Source organism: Notolepis coatsorum (genome assembly GCF_963971535.1).
Source record: "Notolepis coatsorum genome assembly, chromosome: 16".
In the NCBI taxonomy this organism is placed as follows: Eukaryota; Metazoa; Chordata; class Actinopteri; order Aulopiformes; family Paralepididae; genus Notolepis; species Notolepis coatsorum.
This window is the reverse complement of record NC_140180.1, coordinates 23,224,437-23,240,208: the sequence shown is the minus strand read 5'-3', so window position 1 is coordinate 23,240,208 and position 15,772 is coordinate 23,224,437. Positions and strand designations below refer to the sequence as shown.

At 45.0% G+C, this 15,772-nt stretch overlaps 1 protein-coding gene across 1 annotated transcript in view; it reads right to left on the bottom strand.

The window, feature by feature from the left end:
• The window catches only part of unc5a (unc-5 netrin receptor A), a gene marked incomplete at both ends in the record, with an annotated part of 421,327 nt that extends 409,206 nt beyond the window's left edge, over nt 1-12,121 (bottom strand). Inside the window, 1 exon segment of the mRNA XM_084331987.1 lies at nt 12,022-12,121. Within this exon segment, the coding sequence (XP_084188113.1) occupies nt 12,022-12,121 (100 nt within the window).
• Nucleotides 12,122-15,772: the final 3,651 nt, after the last annotated feature.

The following is a 15,772-nucleotide window of genomic DNA, read 5'->3' as shown; positions in this document are numbered from 1 at the left end:
GGCAGCCACCTGAGCCCGGACTGAAGGGCAGGAGAGTTACCCAGAGGACCGGACACTCTCCCCCCATTATGAGCTGAGCCAGGACACCTCTTGGGTTCCTAAGCACTTCCTGTGACAGTGACTGATGGCCAATTAACCAGTCGGAGGAGAGTATTGATCACGGGGGGAGAACGGGAAGCACCTGAAAACACCGCGGAACACACAACCTTTCTCTACTGTACAAGAGCGATGGGGACCGAGTGGACATTGAACGCTGTAGTGAGATGGATGCATGTAAAAAGAAAAAAAAGAAAAGAAAAGAAAAAGAAAGGGGGGGGGGGAACGAATGATCCATTTCACGCGGCTTCTCGCAGAGAGCGTTTATCTCCCGGCAATAAGGTGGACAGTTTGGCCCTTGTGAACCGGTATATCCTGGTATGTCCTGGTCGAAACTGTGCAGATTAGGCTAGAGTTAAGAACGGTACCCAGTACTAAAGGTACAGGATAGTAGTAACTCAACAACTCTTTGGGGATCTCGGAGGGGGGGGGGGGGGGGGGGGGTCCGACACGGCTACGGCAAAAATGGCCTTGAGGCTGCGCGCGTTATCCACGCTGACTCCTGGACATCCACTCTGTGCTCCTCGACATGTTGTGCGTTCGTTTCACGCGCCGAGGGTGAAGTCTTTTTCCCAGTGAGCGAGTACAGCTGCGCTCAAGGTCAGCCGTTATGTGTCGAGCTCTTCGGGGGGAGAGAGAGAGAGAGAGAGAGAGAGAGAGAGAGAGAGAGAGAGAGAGAGAGAGAGAGAGAGAGAGAGAGAGAGAGAGAGAGAGAGAGAGAGAGAGAGGGCTCGTTTATCCCCTGCAGGGAGAGACTCGGCTCCACAAGCTCATCCCGTCTTCTCGTTGGTGGCCCCGTGCGGATATGAGGTTGATTGCCCACGGGGCGCCACATGGTACCAACACAGAGAGGAGACGTACTGTAAAGGGGCAATCTCCTAAACTACCGATACGATGTCAGATAGCCTTCCCATGAATCATGGTTCAGGTTAGGGGGATAGGCTAATCTCTCCCCGCATCGGGGTGCGAAAGGTCGGCTTCGCCCTTCTACCGGGACAGACGGGCGCAGATGGAGAGAGGGAGAGAGTACAGTACACCCAATTTCAGGAGGCAAACAGCCCTGCCTCAGCCCTTAAGCGCTCGCACGTAGACCTGAATCATAGAAATGGGGTAATTGAAACAAAAGGCCAGCCTTTGACAGAGACGTATTGGCTTTGCGGGGCCTCCGCGCCGACTGCAGAAAACAACACCTTCTAACTCCGCCCCTCCTCCCTGCTTCATCTTCCATCTTTCCTCTTGGAAGCGATCGTGTCCTTCTCTTTCCCTTCAAGATCGCCGTTTGCAAACAAGAGGGGTTTCAGACGTGGCGTGCACACGCACCCCAAGGAGGCAAAGAGGAACGCAATCCTGGCCAGACCAACGACAATAATATTTGCAATATCCATGCCAGCAGTCTACACAATCGATCCACGCCAAAGCTAGCTACTGTATGTAAAAGGCAAAAGACTCACATTTGCAGCCATGCCGATTTGGCAAAATTACATCCAGATGTTTTCATTTTAAACGACTTTCAGTCAGGGGAGTGCCACGGTTTCTCCATAGAGCCTCGTTGTACTTTTTTTGCAACACAGCTGAACGCAGGTACAGTCACTCAGCGACTCAGTCACGTGGTTCAATAGGGCTGGGTATCGCCACTCGTTTCCTGAAGATTTCGATAGATTCACAAGGTCCTGATTCAATTCAATTTCCAATTCGATTCAATATTTCAGTTACAATACCAATTTTGTTGTAAGTTGTACAAGGGACCCTCTGTTTACATTAAGAATTTACTACTGTACAAAGCAGTTACATGTACTTTTTATTTAACATGACCAACACACTACAGTAGACACAATATAGCATATTAAAAAACATTATATATATACTATATACATTTATTTAAATTTAAAGATCGATCTGGGATTATTCAAATGAAGATCAATTAGAATCAGGAAAATCTATTTGTTTTTTAACCCAGCCCTATGATTCAGCGGGTATTGCTGACTGGCTCGAACTGGGCTAGATCCACAAAGAATGGATTGCACGGAGCAAGTTGCACCCTTACTTAAAATTCATTATGAATTGAAAATGGGGGACCCTGATGTAAACAAGACGAAAGTCTTTCTCTGGTCTGCATCCCCTTAACAATTGTGTGTATTGAGCCGTACTGTATTGTACCCATTCTGCAATCTGTTAATACAATTTTCATTCAATCAATCACCGTGCAGATTGATTGATTGAATGAACGTTTTATTAACAGATTGCAGAATGGGTACAATACAGTACGGCTCAATACACACAATTGTTAAGGGGATGCAGACCAGAGAAAGACTTTCGTCTTGTTTACATCAGGGTCCCCATTTTCAATTCATAATGAATTGTAAGTAAGGGTGCAACTTGCTCCGTGCAATCCATTCTTTGTGTGTTTACAAAATGAGAAATGGTAAATGGCTGCTTTTTTATATAGCGCTTTTATCCAAAACGCTTTACAATTTGTTACTCACATTTTTACCCATTCACTCACACACCGACGGCGGAGGCAACCATGCAAGGTGCCAACCTGCTCATCGGGAGCAATTAGGGGTTAAGTGTCTTGCTCAAGGACACATCGACACGCTGCCCGGGAGGAGCGGGAATCGAACCGAGAACCTCCGGATTGCCAGACGACTGCTCTACCTCCCAAGCCACTGTCGCCCCAAAGCCGCCCATAACAAGGAGAGGGTGGACATATTAACCCTTTCACTACCACACTACCAAAAAAACCTTTCACTGCGAAAATACAGAAGGTTAACCCTTTCACTGCCACACGACAAAGGGTTAACCCTTTTACTACCACACTACACAAGGTTAACCCTTTCGCTACCACACTACAGTGAAAGGGTAGTGAAAGGGTTAAGCTTTTGGGGAGATAAGGGGTATAGACATTTGTCACCAAATGGAGCGTGCTCCTCCATCATTCAAAGGTGACCCGCGTTGACATGCACTGTTTACCTTTTATTCATTTATGCTGAACCATTATCCTAGGATCCATTAATCAAAGGGAACTCTTAACTGAAGAAATGAAATCTTGAAAGCCTCGTACGGCAAACTGGGGTGGGTAGGGCGGGGGGGGGGGGGGGGGGGGGGGGGGTGACTTCATCTGCATTTCTGTCTCTCAACAAATTAATGTGGGGGCCAGTGAACAAAAAGGCAATGTACTTGATCAGCCGTGTGTAGAAAATAAGTAATTCTGTCTCTCTCCCTCTCATTCTGATGCTCTGTCTCTCTTCCTCTCATTCTGCTATCATCCCATTAAAATGATGGGAGTGGTGAAAAATCCTAAATAACGACGCGCTCTCCCGAGGACTGAAATCTGTTTAATTTTCCCCTCATTTCTCAAAGTGCAATTCCCCCTTTTTGAATCATGCATTCTGAACTTGTAGCACATGGTAATTCGTTGGGTCGGTTGTCTATCGTGGGTGAACAAAATAACTAATTGTATGTAAAACTCAGTCCCTCTGTGAATAGGTCTTTCCCTTTGCATGCATCGTTTGAATTCATCTTCCAACGACTAGCGAGAGATTTCCCTCCATATTTTATTTCTTCCCCAAGGAGGGGGGGGGGCTTTGTTAGTAAATCAACATTGCCATACGAAAGATCCTGCACCTGCAAATACATAGCGATCATTTGCCATGCATTATCTGTGGCACAGAAAAGTAATTACCGTTTATTTGACCAGAAAATATTTTGACCAGGGGGCATTTTGACCCCAATGCATTATGTTAATTGAAGCCTCTCCTTATCGCATACTTTTGTGAGGCAATGGAGGGAGACGACAAGGCTTCTGAAGCAGTAACTTCAGGTACTGTAGTTTGCCTTCATATCGCTGATAAGGTGGTAGAGCAGACTAGACTGTATACACATCTCTAGAGGGTGTAGTGGTACAGTATGAATGCACATGTAGAGGGGTACGGGTGTAGTGGTATGAATACACATGTAGAGGGGTACGGGTGTAGTGGTATGAATACACATGTAGAGGGATAGGGGTGTAGTGGTATGAATACACATGTAGAGGGGTACAGATGTGTAGTGGTATGAATACACATGTAGAGGGGTACGGGTGTAGTGGTATGAATACACATGTAGAGGGGTACGGGTGTAGTGGTATGAATACACATGTAGAGGGGTACGGGTGTAGTGGTATGAATACACATGTAGAGGGGTACGGGTGTAGTGGTATGAATACATATGTAGAGGGGTACGGGTGTAGTGGTATGAATACACATGTAGAGGGGTACAGATGTGTAGTGGTATGAATACACATGTAGAGGGGTACGGGTGTAATGGTATGAATATACATGTAGAAGTAGGGCTGGGCGATATGACGATATTATATAAATATCGGGTACAGTTCATTAACGATACACTTTTTTAACGTATCGTGGATATCGTGATGTTTTGCCCAAGAGGATTGTGTCGCGTCAATCTGGTCCACCCCGTTCAAACTTTTGAACAACGCCGCTCCCACACACACACTACTGCATCAAAGTTAGTTAGTACTTATGATTAACAAAGGCATTCGTTTTGTGGCATCAACATTATATAGTTACACGTTATATAGTTACACATCAGCGTATTTACCCAAACATAGCAACGTCCGATGACGACATAGATAGCAAGCGTTACTGTTCATATCTCAGTCCGTGCCGAGTTGTGCGTGCCCATTCTGCGGTCTGTTAATAAAGTTTTCAATCAGACAGATGTATGGAAAGGCTTTTATTATAACATTTGTTGCAGTAAAATCATTATGCCTCGTTGTCATGCTGCGGTGCGCTAGTAATCACTCGTCGGCTGCGGTGAGCTGTTGTTGTTGTCGTTGAGCTGAGCTCTCGTTAAAATCAAGGAGGGCATTCAGGAAGTAAAAAAAGAATAGCGCTGCTTGCCGATTGGTGCTAAGAACAGCAGGGCGGGTACAAGCGAATGATTGAATGAATGAAAACGTTATTAACGATTGCAGAATGGGTACAATACAGTACAGCTCAATACAACAACAGTGGACTGACTGGAGGATGAAGACCAGAAAAAGACTTTCGGCTTTTTTACATAAGGGTCCTCCATTTTCAATTCATCAAAACATTTAGAGACATACAAATATACAGTAGTTTCATAAAAATGCTAAAATCCTATTGATTGATTTAAAACTTTATTAACATATTGCAGAATGGGTACAGTACAGCTCAATACATACAATTGTTAAGGGGATGCAGACCAGCGAAAGACTTTCGTCTTGTTTACATCAGGGTCCCCCATTTTCAATTCATCATATTTCATATCTAAATCATATAATATCTCATTGCTAAATATATGCAATATATAATCTAATAATCCAATAATCTAAATCTAATATATAATATAAAAATGCTAAATGCATGGGTATTTTATTTTGTCTTTAATGTTAGCTTGCAAACTCAAATACTGTCTTGGTAAGCCTCATAATGAATTGTTTGGGAAAAAAAAGAAAAACATCGTGATGCGTATCGTGTATCGCCGAAAGGTCAGAAAATATCGTGATATCATATTTAGGCCATATCGCCCAGCCCTATGTAGAAGGGTACATATATAGTGGTATGAATACACATGTAGAGGTTACGGGTGTCGTGGTATGAATACACATGTAGAGGGGTACAGATGTAGTGGTATATGAATACACATGTAGAGTAGAGGGGTACAGATGTAGTGGTGTGAATACACATGTAGAGTAGAGGGGTACAGATGTAGTGGTGTGAATACACATGTAGAGTAGAGGGGTACAGATGTAGTGGTGTGAATACACATGTAGAGGGATACGGGTGTCGTGGTATGAATACACGATTGCAATTGCGACATAATAAATAAATGGTGTCATGAGCCTACTTGCTTGGTTATCAACGACAATTATGTTTATTTCTCAACTCAAACACACAAACTTAATCAGATGCAATTTTTATATTAAAAAAATACGGCCGTCAAGATTAACATGTACATTTTTTTGATTAATTAAAAAAAGAAAAAAATCAATTACGTTGCCCTTTTTTACCCCAGCAGCCTCCCATAGTTACTTTCTTTCCTTCCCGGGTGGCTGATGACCTGTTTGTTTACATTCTTGAATGAATGTGCCACAGGGAGAATAGAACCGTGACCATATATCCTCTAATCTGATTAATCGCATGATTGTCCATAGTTAACTCGCGATTAATCGCAAATTAATCACATTGTTTTAAAAAATTGTGTATCTACCTTAAACTGATATTTTTCATGTTTTAATACTCTTATCAACATGAGAGTCAACAAATGCTTGCTTTATGCAGCCATTTAACACAAAAGGATGACCCTTGTGCAAATTTGCATCACATTCAAAACAGAGTAATTTAAAACAATGAATAAAGTGCATGAAATAATCTTGCCACTTCCTCATCTCTCACCCCCCCTCTCTATCTCTCTCTCTCTCTCTCTCTCTCTCTCTCTCTCTCTCTCTCTCTCTCTCTCTCTCTCTCTCACACACACACACACACACACACACACACACACACACACACACACACACACACACACACACACACACACACACACACACTTTGAGTCAGAAACAAACATGAGAGTATCAATAATACACCTGAGTGAAGTCTAGTTATTTTTTTTTTATAATAATAATAATAATAATAATAATCGTGAGTTAAAAAAAATTGTGGCGTTAATAGAATCGGGCGTTAACGCGTTAATACTGCGTTAACTTTGACAGCCTTATTTATAATACAAAGTTTCTGAATGAACGTTTGGATTGAACCAAGTTGTATGAGTCTTTCCCAGCGGAACACAATTTACTTAACGTTACACATGTCGTGCTACGCACGCTTAGCTTGCTAATGTTAGATAGCAGTGTTGATAACAAGGAGCCGTCTGCCAAAAGATTTTGTTTCAACAAATGTGTTCACAAAATGGATTACCATTCAAATGTTATTGAAGACTCCTGTGACGTACATACTACATACATTTCACTTTTCCTTTTTTTTTATCCACTTTTTCTCCCATTTTATATTTTTCTCCCATCCCAATTTCGTATCGTCCAATTCAACCCTCCCCTATCTCGAACGCTGTTTGGCCATGCCTCCCACAAGCCGGCTGTAATGTGGACGTGTAAGCCATACATTGCACAAGTCCCCTCCGGTACTCGAGGTGGCAGCCGTCGCATCTTTTCACCTGCACAGCGCGATCTTTCAGCGTCAGGGGTCTGCGCTTTGGAGGGACGCCGCCCCCGTCGCTTCCTGATTCTACTGCGCAGGCGCACCAACCGACCTGTAGGAGTCGCTGTCCACAACGTCCGATCCCCACCGATCAGTTTCCCACCCCCTAATACTGCCAATTGTATTAGTACGGACGACCAGCTAAACTGAAAGCAATGTGGAGAGCTGGGCTCGAACCCAGCGTCTCCAGCATTGGAGGTGAGCGCCTTGCCCACTGCACCACCTAGCCGCCCCACATTTCACTTTTCCTAACCATTTTGTGGCTGCATCATCTGCCAAGTTATGCGTGCAAATATAATGTGATACATACACATACATCTCTCTAACGGCTCGGATTTGGACATTTAATGCGAGAAGTTACGGGCTTTCACTTGCGCATGTTCAGCACACACACAAAGGCTGGTGGGATGAAAACACAAGCCGCTGCTGAAATACAGAATAAAATGACCCTTTTCTCTCCGAAGTCTCCTTTCAAATCCTCCAGTCGACGAACGCGCGGTGTTGCCACCACTGGTCGTGGCAGAACCGAGCGTTCGTCAACTTTTCCCAGAAAACCACGGAAAAACATCTTGAGTAATTTTATACTATTTTATACTATGTTTCAGTTTGTGTTTTCATCCCATTAGCCTTTGTCAAGACTCTTTCAGCTTCCCGTTGATCCCTTCAGAATCACAATGTGAACTTGAAATAATTAGTTAGGACATGTTTTAACGACCTCAGAATCCGGAGGTTCGTTATAGAGCTTTGTATAAGATTCGATTAGATTCAAATGTATTGTTATCATACAGCACAAGTAACAGTACAATGAAAAGAAGTTTGGCATCCAACCAGAGTGCAAATGCAACAGCAATATACAATGTACAGGTGATTAAACTGGGTACAAAATTACCCAAAATTAGTACTACTGAGTGTAATGCTAATCAGATGTATGTACAGAGTTGTAGTATAATATGTACAGTGATACAGGTATAGACAGTATGGTAGTAGTCATACTGGCCAGCAGCGTAACTAGTAAGAGTAGGATATGTACAGATATATAGATATAGTATCTACAGATATGTAAAAGGACTATGTGCAGGTAAGTACAGCCAGGTGTGGATAGATGTATATGCGGTGAGAATAAATATATATATACGGATACAGTATTATTGTATAATATGCTATCATACAGAGCTATGGGTTTATGGGTTATATGATGCAGGAGTATATATGAAATGCATGTAGTGCATACAAAGCTGGTCAATAGAACTAGTGAGACTGTAGCTCATGTAAGGGTAAAGGAAGACAAAGACAAGACGTACACACTGTCTTTTCTACTGGTTGTCTTGTCTCATCATAGCCAGCTCCATGCTCCTGTAGAAACAGCTCTGAAGCCACGTTACACACAAGGAGGAAGTGGCCTCATCCCAAATCCCATGCTCCCTTCACTAAACCAGACAACAATTGCCTGGCAACGCTCTTGTTGGGCAGAAGAAAAACAAAGGAAAATCCAGGATATGCTCTCTCTCTCTCTCTCTCTCTCTCTCTCTCTCTCTCTCTCTCTCTCTCTCTCTCTCTCTCTCTCTCTCTCTCTCTCTCTCGACGAAGTAACAGGGGACTGACAACAAACAAACATGCTTGCAAAAGTGGGTTTAAACAATGTTAGCCACACACACACACACACACACACACATGCACAAGCCCATACAGCATGTGAAACCCCCCCCCCCCCCCCCCCCCACACACACACACACACGCCAGCCCCACACACTTGCTTACGCAGTACACACATACTGTAAATGTAGTGCTGCCCGTGGCGGTACAGTCCTTTGTTCCACCAACTGAAAGCATGCCTATCCCTCCCTGTCCAGCCAGATCACTGACAACACAGTGAAACAGAAAGTGCTCCGTTAGCTCAAATCTAGATTGACAAGGCTGCCTTTATTACGGACCAAGATATGTCTCCTTACGAGAGAAGAAGAAAAAAAAGGGAAAAAAGGAAGACAGGTCGGCTTTTGATCCAGACGGATGCAGAGTCAGCGCCTCTCTCTCTCCCCCCCTCTCTACAGAGGAGACTTGGAGTGATCTCAGCAGAGACTGTCCCAGTCGGCTCCTAGAGGCTATAGGCTGCACCGGCTCAATGCACATCACCAGAGCGGCATCACCGGCTGAAGCAGGGAAAAGGGGCGTGTCTAAAGGTGCTATGCAGAGGACAAAGAGGAGACCGGAGCACGGAGCACGGCCGGATGCTTTGCATTTAACCCCGCACGCCCGATCCGAACACGCGGGTCTCAGCACGCATCATAAAGTACTTGTAAATACCACCGCGCTGATATTTACTTAGCTCGAAATCGTATATCAGGTCCCTGGAGCATGACTGTTTATTTAATCTTAATTTATTCATAATTATTCACTAATTAATGCAAGAGGAAAGCCCTCGTAATTCATCATCTCGTGTATTCTCAGTGTCCTGGAGCAACAGAGGCAATTATACAAGTTGTACCATGTTTGCCTCCTGTCCACGGCACGGCGAAACATGTTGGGGAAACAAGCAAAAAGGCAACTGAAGTGTGAAATCCCCGCAACGTGTTCTTTGGACACTCCTCCCCGGCATCTTCCAGCTGAGCTGCACGCTGATTGTTCAGCCGTCCAGCAGAAGGCTCCTGTAAGTTATTTGAGGAATGCCGGTAGCTTGATTGATATAATGCGTTTACAGTGAAATGTTGGTATTTGAAACATATGGAACTAAGTGGATTGCTCAAAGCTCTGTCTTGAGTGGTGGGATGGTTGTTGACTATGAGTAGTATACTCTAGGCACCCCATATATGTGACCTCCTCGTATTCTTCTTGCGCTAGGTACTACTAGCGGGCACTTTGCGCTCGGCTCGGCACCTGGCTTCCGACAGCCTCGAAAAACAATAACCCTCCGCTCACCAGCACCATGTGACCACGTATCTTAAACACTGCGGCCGTATCCGTTTCCAGCACCTAAAAAAGATCCAATTCAGGTGGCGAAGTGGTGGCTATTTAACTCAGGAGTGAGTTTACGCCAAGGATCTACCGTTGCACTCACCCCTCTAAACTCACGCCACAGCGACCCCAGCTGGAGAGCTGGGCTCATCCGTATTATACGGGTCACGGCACCACTTGTAACGGTGGTCACTAGGTACTAGCAGGCACTTTGCGCTCTGCACCTGTCCTCCAACAGCCTCGGTATACCCTCCGCTCACCAGCGCCATGCGACCACGTATCTTAAATACGTTCCAGCACCTGAAAAGGATCCAATTCAGGTGGCAAGTTGAGGGTATTTAACTTAGGAGAGAGTTGACACCAAGGGGCTACCATTGCAAGGTGTCAACCTACACATAGGCCTATACTGTACATTTCTCAAGACAACTGTACAGATACAAATGTTTACCAAATATAATGTTGCTTGATAATAATCAACACTAAACATGTTTAGAAAAATAAATCGTTGATTTTGAAAGTGGAGGTAAAGGAAATGAGTAGGCAGTCTAGTAAAAATGTGTAATAACATTTTGTTTATGTGTGCCTGACGATGCGAATTATCATCGTCACTCTCCCTCACAATTTGGCTCAAACCTCGGTTGTTTTGTGCACGTTTTCCATGCAATCAGTACAACCTGCCCTATAGCTACACACCCATAAAAACTAACTGATCAGCGCCAATAGGTCGTCTACCAACTCCGTAAACCTGTCACCATACTGCGAATGCAGCAGTAAAGACTTAAGAGGACTCAGCGGGGAGAACCTTTGGAAATGAATGCTTCTCAGTCTGAGCAGATAGCTGAGCACCCATTTAAGGTGGGTGGGGAATGGGGATATACTGAAGAAAATGTGACTTTGCCCAGTTCAACAACGCTGACCATTTAGCTTGATAACAACCCCCCCCCACCAATTTAGCCGAGTATCTGACAGACGGGGACAGATACTCATTGTTGTCCACGGGCCCTCGATAAAGCGTTTCTCACAGTGCGGCTTGGCTGCTATTCTATTCAAGCAGGTGTACATATAGCCATAACTTCCCATCCGCTCGCAATTAAGCGCGGTCCCGTACAGACAGTCAGAATGCTATACGGCACCGATCTGCTCAAACAAATAATTTGCACACAAAAAAAATAAGCTGGAAAAAAAGACGGCGTCTGAGTTCAGTTGGCTGGCTGCTGGTGTAAGGAAATGGAATGTAACTTCCTATGGGCATGCTTTAGGCTGCAGCCAGACGCGCTCCCGGTGTGCCGTGTGTATAACCTTGAAGGGGTATAGCGCTAATTGATGACCATGATTGTTGGTCAATTCTAAAGCGCGCCGTCAACGACCCCGCAGCGCTATACGCTTTAACGCACGCGTGTGGATATAGAATAGAATATAGAAGTACTTTATTAATTCCAAGGGAAATTCAGCACACAATAATAAACATTTAGGTAGTCCAATAATACACAGTAAAATATATACATTTTAAAATATGTATACATTCAGAAAATATACAGTCCAAAAATATACTGTAAAATGTAACCAACAGTCCAAAAAAATAGCCAAGCGATATAACTTGATTAAACACAGCTATATCAATTTGATAGTAGGTGGAAATTGTGCGATGATGAAGACACACACACACACATGTGGTTGCAAAACAATGAATGTGTATAACGTTATTACTGTACGTGCGTCTGGTCCATAATGAACTCACCAATAATGCAGGTAAATCCAGCGAAGATGACCCAGAGCATCGCCAGCGTAGACGCGCATCTCAAGCGGACAAAGGGGCCCTGAAGTGAGGAGGGCATCATCTCTGTGTCACACACTTCTCCGTTGAAGTTTCTCTATAGCCAGGCAGGGAGGGAGAAGAACCAGAGCACTGGCCGATTGTGCTCTTTGAGTGTCCGAAGTATATGTCTTCTTCTTCAGTCGCACATAAACCGCTTCAACAACACGCGTCCTTCCTCAACACATATCCTCCTCTTCCTCCCGTCCAGTGGCCATCGGTATCCCCGCTGCGCGCCTTCGTCGCTCAGAAACAACGCGCATCACAGGTGTGATAAATAACGGAACGGCTGCTTTGGCTCTCTGTTGGCTTTCGATACTCGCGTCCCTGTGTCTTTCCAAAGACGCGATCCGTTCGGAGCTCTCTCTCTCCTCTCTCTCTCCCCCTCTGTCTCTCACACACACACATACACACACAAATCACACACACGAGGCACAGCGGCAGGCAATATCAGACTTGCACGCCTATGTAGTATAGCTTCCTGTGAAAGAATACCTTCTTCAAATACGAACATTTTATAAATTGGCATCAGAGAAACAACATCTGCTGGCACAGCAACGCTGCTGGAGTGATGATGAGTGCGGAGAGCCAGACTATGGTACGGTGCGCCGAGTGGATCGCCAAAACCAGGAACGGAGTCTACTTCCTCAGTCGGAATGGAGCGTCCACAACTGTATAGGCTGCCTAGTGCTGCCTGCCTACTATCATACAATTTATTTGTGTCAATTTACATATTTGCAATAGCCATATCTAACAATTACTCCCTTTTGTCGATACAGCACAGGGTGGCAAATTGCCCCAGCCATATCCCTACCACGCTTTTCATTTGATCTGCATACAATGGCAATGATGGATGGGATAGTCAATGGTGTGTAATATGAATCAGATCAGTACTTTGCATACAGATCTATGCAGATCACTATATGCATACTGACATGCTTCTGTCTCTGCAATGGATGGTGCTTGCTTCTTCTGTTTGCTGCAGTATCCTCTATCAGTGATGGGCAAACTGAGGAACCTTGGGCATTAGAACTCCCATGAGAGAATATATATGTGTGTGTGTGTATATATAATATTAGATACACATATATATATACACACACACATATATATATATATATGTAGCAGGGTGGATTATCCCTGCTTCGTGGGAACGGTTGCTGGCAGTCACAAGGTAGCTGGACACAGTAGAGCTCCGTCTGACTGCACCCTCGTCTTTGGGCCTGGAGCGTCGACTGGAGGCTGGTAGTGTGAGTGGATGGGGCCCGGGATTTACCAACCTGGTCTGGTACTCTGGTCTTCCTCCCCTGCAGCAGGGCGGTCAGCAGTACTCCCCAACACGCTCCCACTTCCCCCAATGGCTCCTTAAGCCCTCCCACACCTAGTGACTGAATTGTAAATAAATACCCTGGGTTCCCCCCGCAAGCAGTACCCTCCCTCAATGACCCTAGAAACCTTACAATGAAAAGGGAAAAGTGGAATAGGAAGGGGTTAATTAGGTTAACGTTACCCACACCAAAATAGTTGTTAAACGGCTCATGGATAGACACGCACACAGAGCTCCCATCTAATTCTTTAATGTTATTTATACTGGTCAGTTACAATGATTTAATACTAGTGACCAATTGGACTGAAGTCCCACTATAGTTCCGTTGGTAACTCCATACCTCATAAACACGTATATTATACACCCACCTCTGGGTTAGTATCAGGGATAATATACTTCAATGTGTTTGACTCATCGCCCACGTCTGGGTCTTCACCCTGTATAATACCTCCAAAAGGCTTTCATTATACGGCAAGAATAATACCTCTCTAGGCTTTATTTATAATGCACCAGGTCTGTAACTTCTCCACAGAGAAAGGGTTAACTAGATGGGAAAATATTATTAAACACAAACACGGTATCACACTCAAAGAAAATGAAAAGAAATCAAAAGGTGGGCCCACAAATACCTTACAAAAGTCCTATCTTAATGCCGGCATATATTGTTTGGGGTTCCCCTTATGAACTGTAGTAGCAACGTTAACTTCGCCCGCAGGCTGCACCACACTGTGTACGGTGTAATAGCTCCGGAGCATAGATGCTCATTTGTACTCATCCAAAATGGCGGCCTCGCCGCGCCACCGTCGTCCGGAAGGCAAGATGGCGTCGAACGCTCTCGGCGGGGTTGGAGCAGAGGGCAGTGTTGGGCTGAGAGCGTGTGCTGGGTGATAGCGACCTCTGTCGGTCTCTGAAGGCAGCCGGGTGCAGATCTGGTCGTAGACAGCCGGGGCGGACTGGTTGTAGAGTTGGTGCTGGGTCGACACGCGGATCTAACTTGCCCTCACTCACACTGCAGCTAAACTCTGGGTCCCAAACAGCCCTTCTGCTAGACGGGATATATCATAACGCAGGGTGTTCCTAAACACCGGTTCTCTTCGCGCCACGCTGGCGGGGCGCCTCGCTAGAGGGAATAACTTTAACTTAAGCCCAACTCGGCTATACCGTTCTTATTCTAGGATAACTCTGAGTCGTGGTATATCACTAGGGATATTCAGGGAGAAACATGCTAGGCTCCACTACGAGTACATTCATAGCATAACCCGTAATATACTCAGGTTCAATACGGGGCTCTCCAGACACGACCGAACCGGTCCAAGCCCAATGTCGAAGAGGCTGCTTCCTCGCACTTCCGTCCACTTCCTTCTCCGTCTCTCACGTACGCTCTCTGCCTGCCACCGCCCTCTGCTGGCGCCGCCAACTAGTCACAAGAAAGAGGCTGATCGAGTAGGGTCCAGTAATCTTGTTCATAATCCATATTCCAGTGAGTAGAACAAGGAGGGGCGAGCATCATTGTTCAAGAGAATAATAGCGGAGACTAATTAGAATGTCTTGGTGCATCAGGGGAGATAGAAAGGCAAGTCAGCACATCTGGATAATAGTTATATTTTCCAGGTTGCTACATAATACATATATATATCATATCTCTTTGCTATTGCTAATCCCTATCAGTATCCTCAGGGTGATTACCAAGCTGTTTACCCATGCCGTTTCACATGTTGCTAGAATCAGCTGACCAGTTATAGACTTCTGAGGTTTTATCGCAGTACAAGTCAACACAGTAATACGTAGAAGAAAAGAACAGAACTGGTCTGCCGTCTTAGCGGCTAATGATGTGGCTCATGTAGATGGATGATTCCTCAGATAGAGCTCATGCTATTATACAAACTCATTAAGCCTCCTTTCCACCCAGCATCCCCTCCTAAAGGTCAACGTTACATTCAGTAGGGTGACAGTGTATACCACGCGCATGCACGTGTACGCACACACACGCACGCACACATACACATAGTGTACATACACACACTGTGCTAAGAGCTCAGTAGTTTATGATCATATCCCGGACCTGTCAGCCATTGAACGATAAGAGAAAGGGAGGGCATACAGCCATATTATATTGTAGCAGGATGATGGAGGCAGAGTATGACTCAGTCACTGGTGTGATTGGTCATAATGATCTCTATTATTCCCTTAATCCGCTCTATGTCATCATACAGTGGTGCAACTCAGTCCCGGCGCTATGGGCGGACATTAGGGGGCCGGGCCCGCCCACTGAGTCAGCTGTGCCCACCCTGAAAAAAAATCAAAGTCAACTATCGAAATCCTTAGTCGGGGACAGCCCTAGTGGGCACT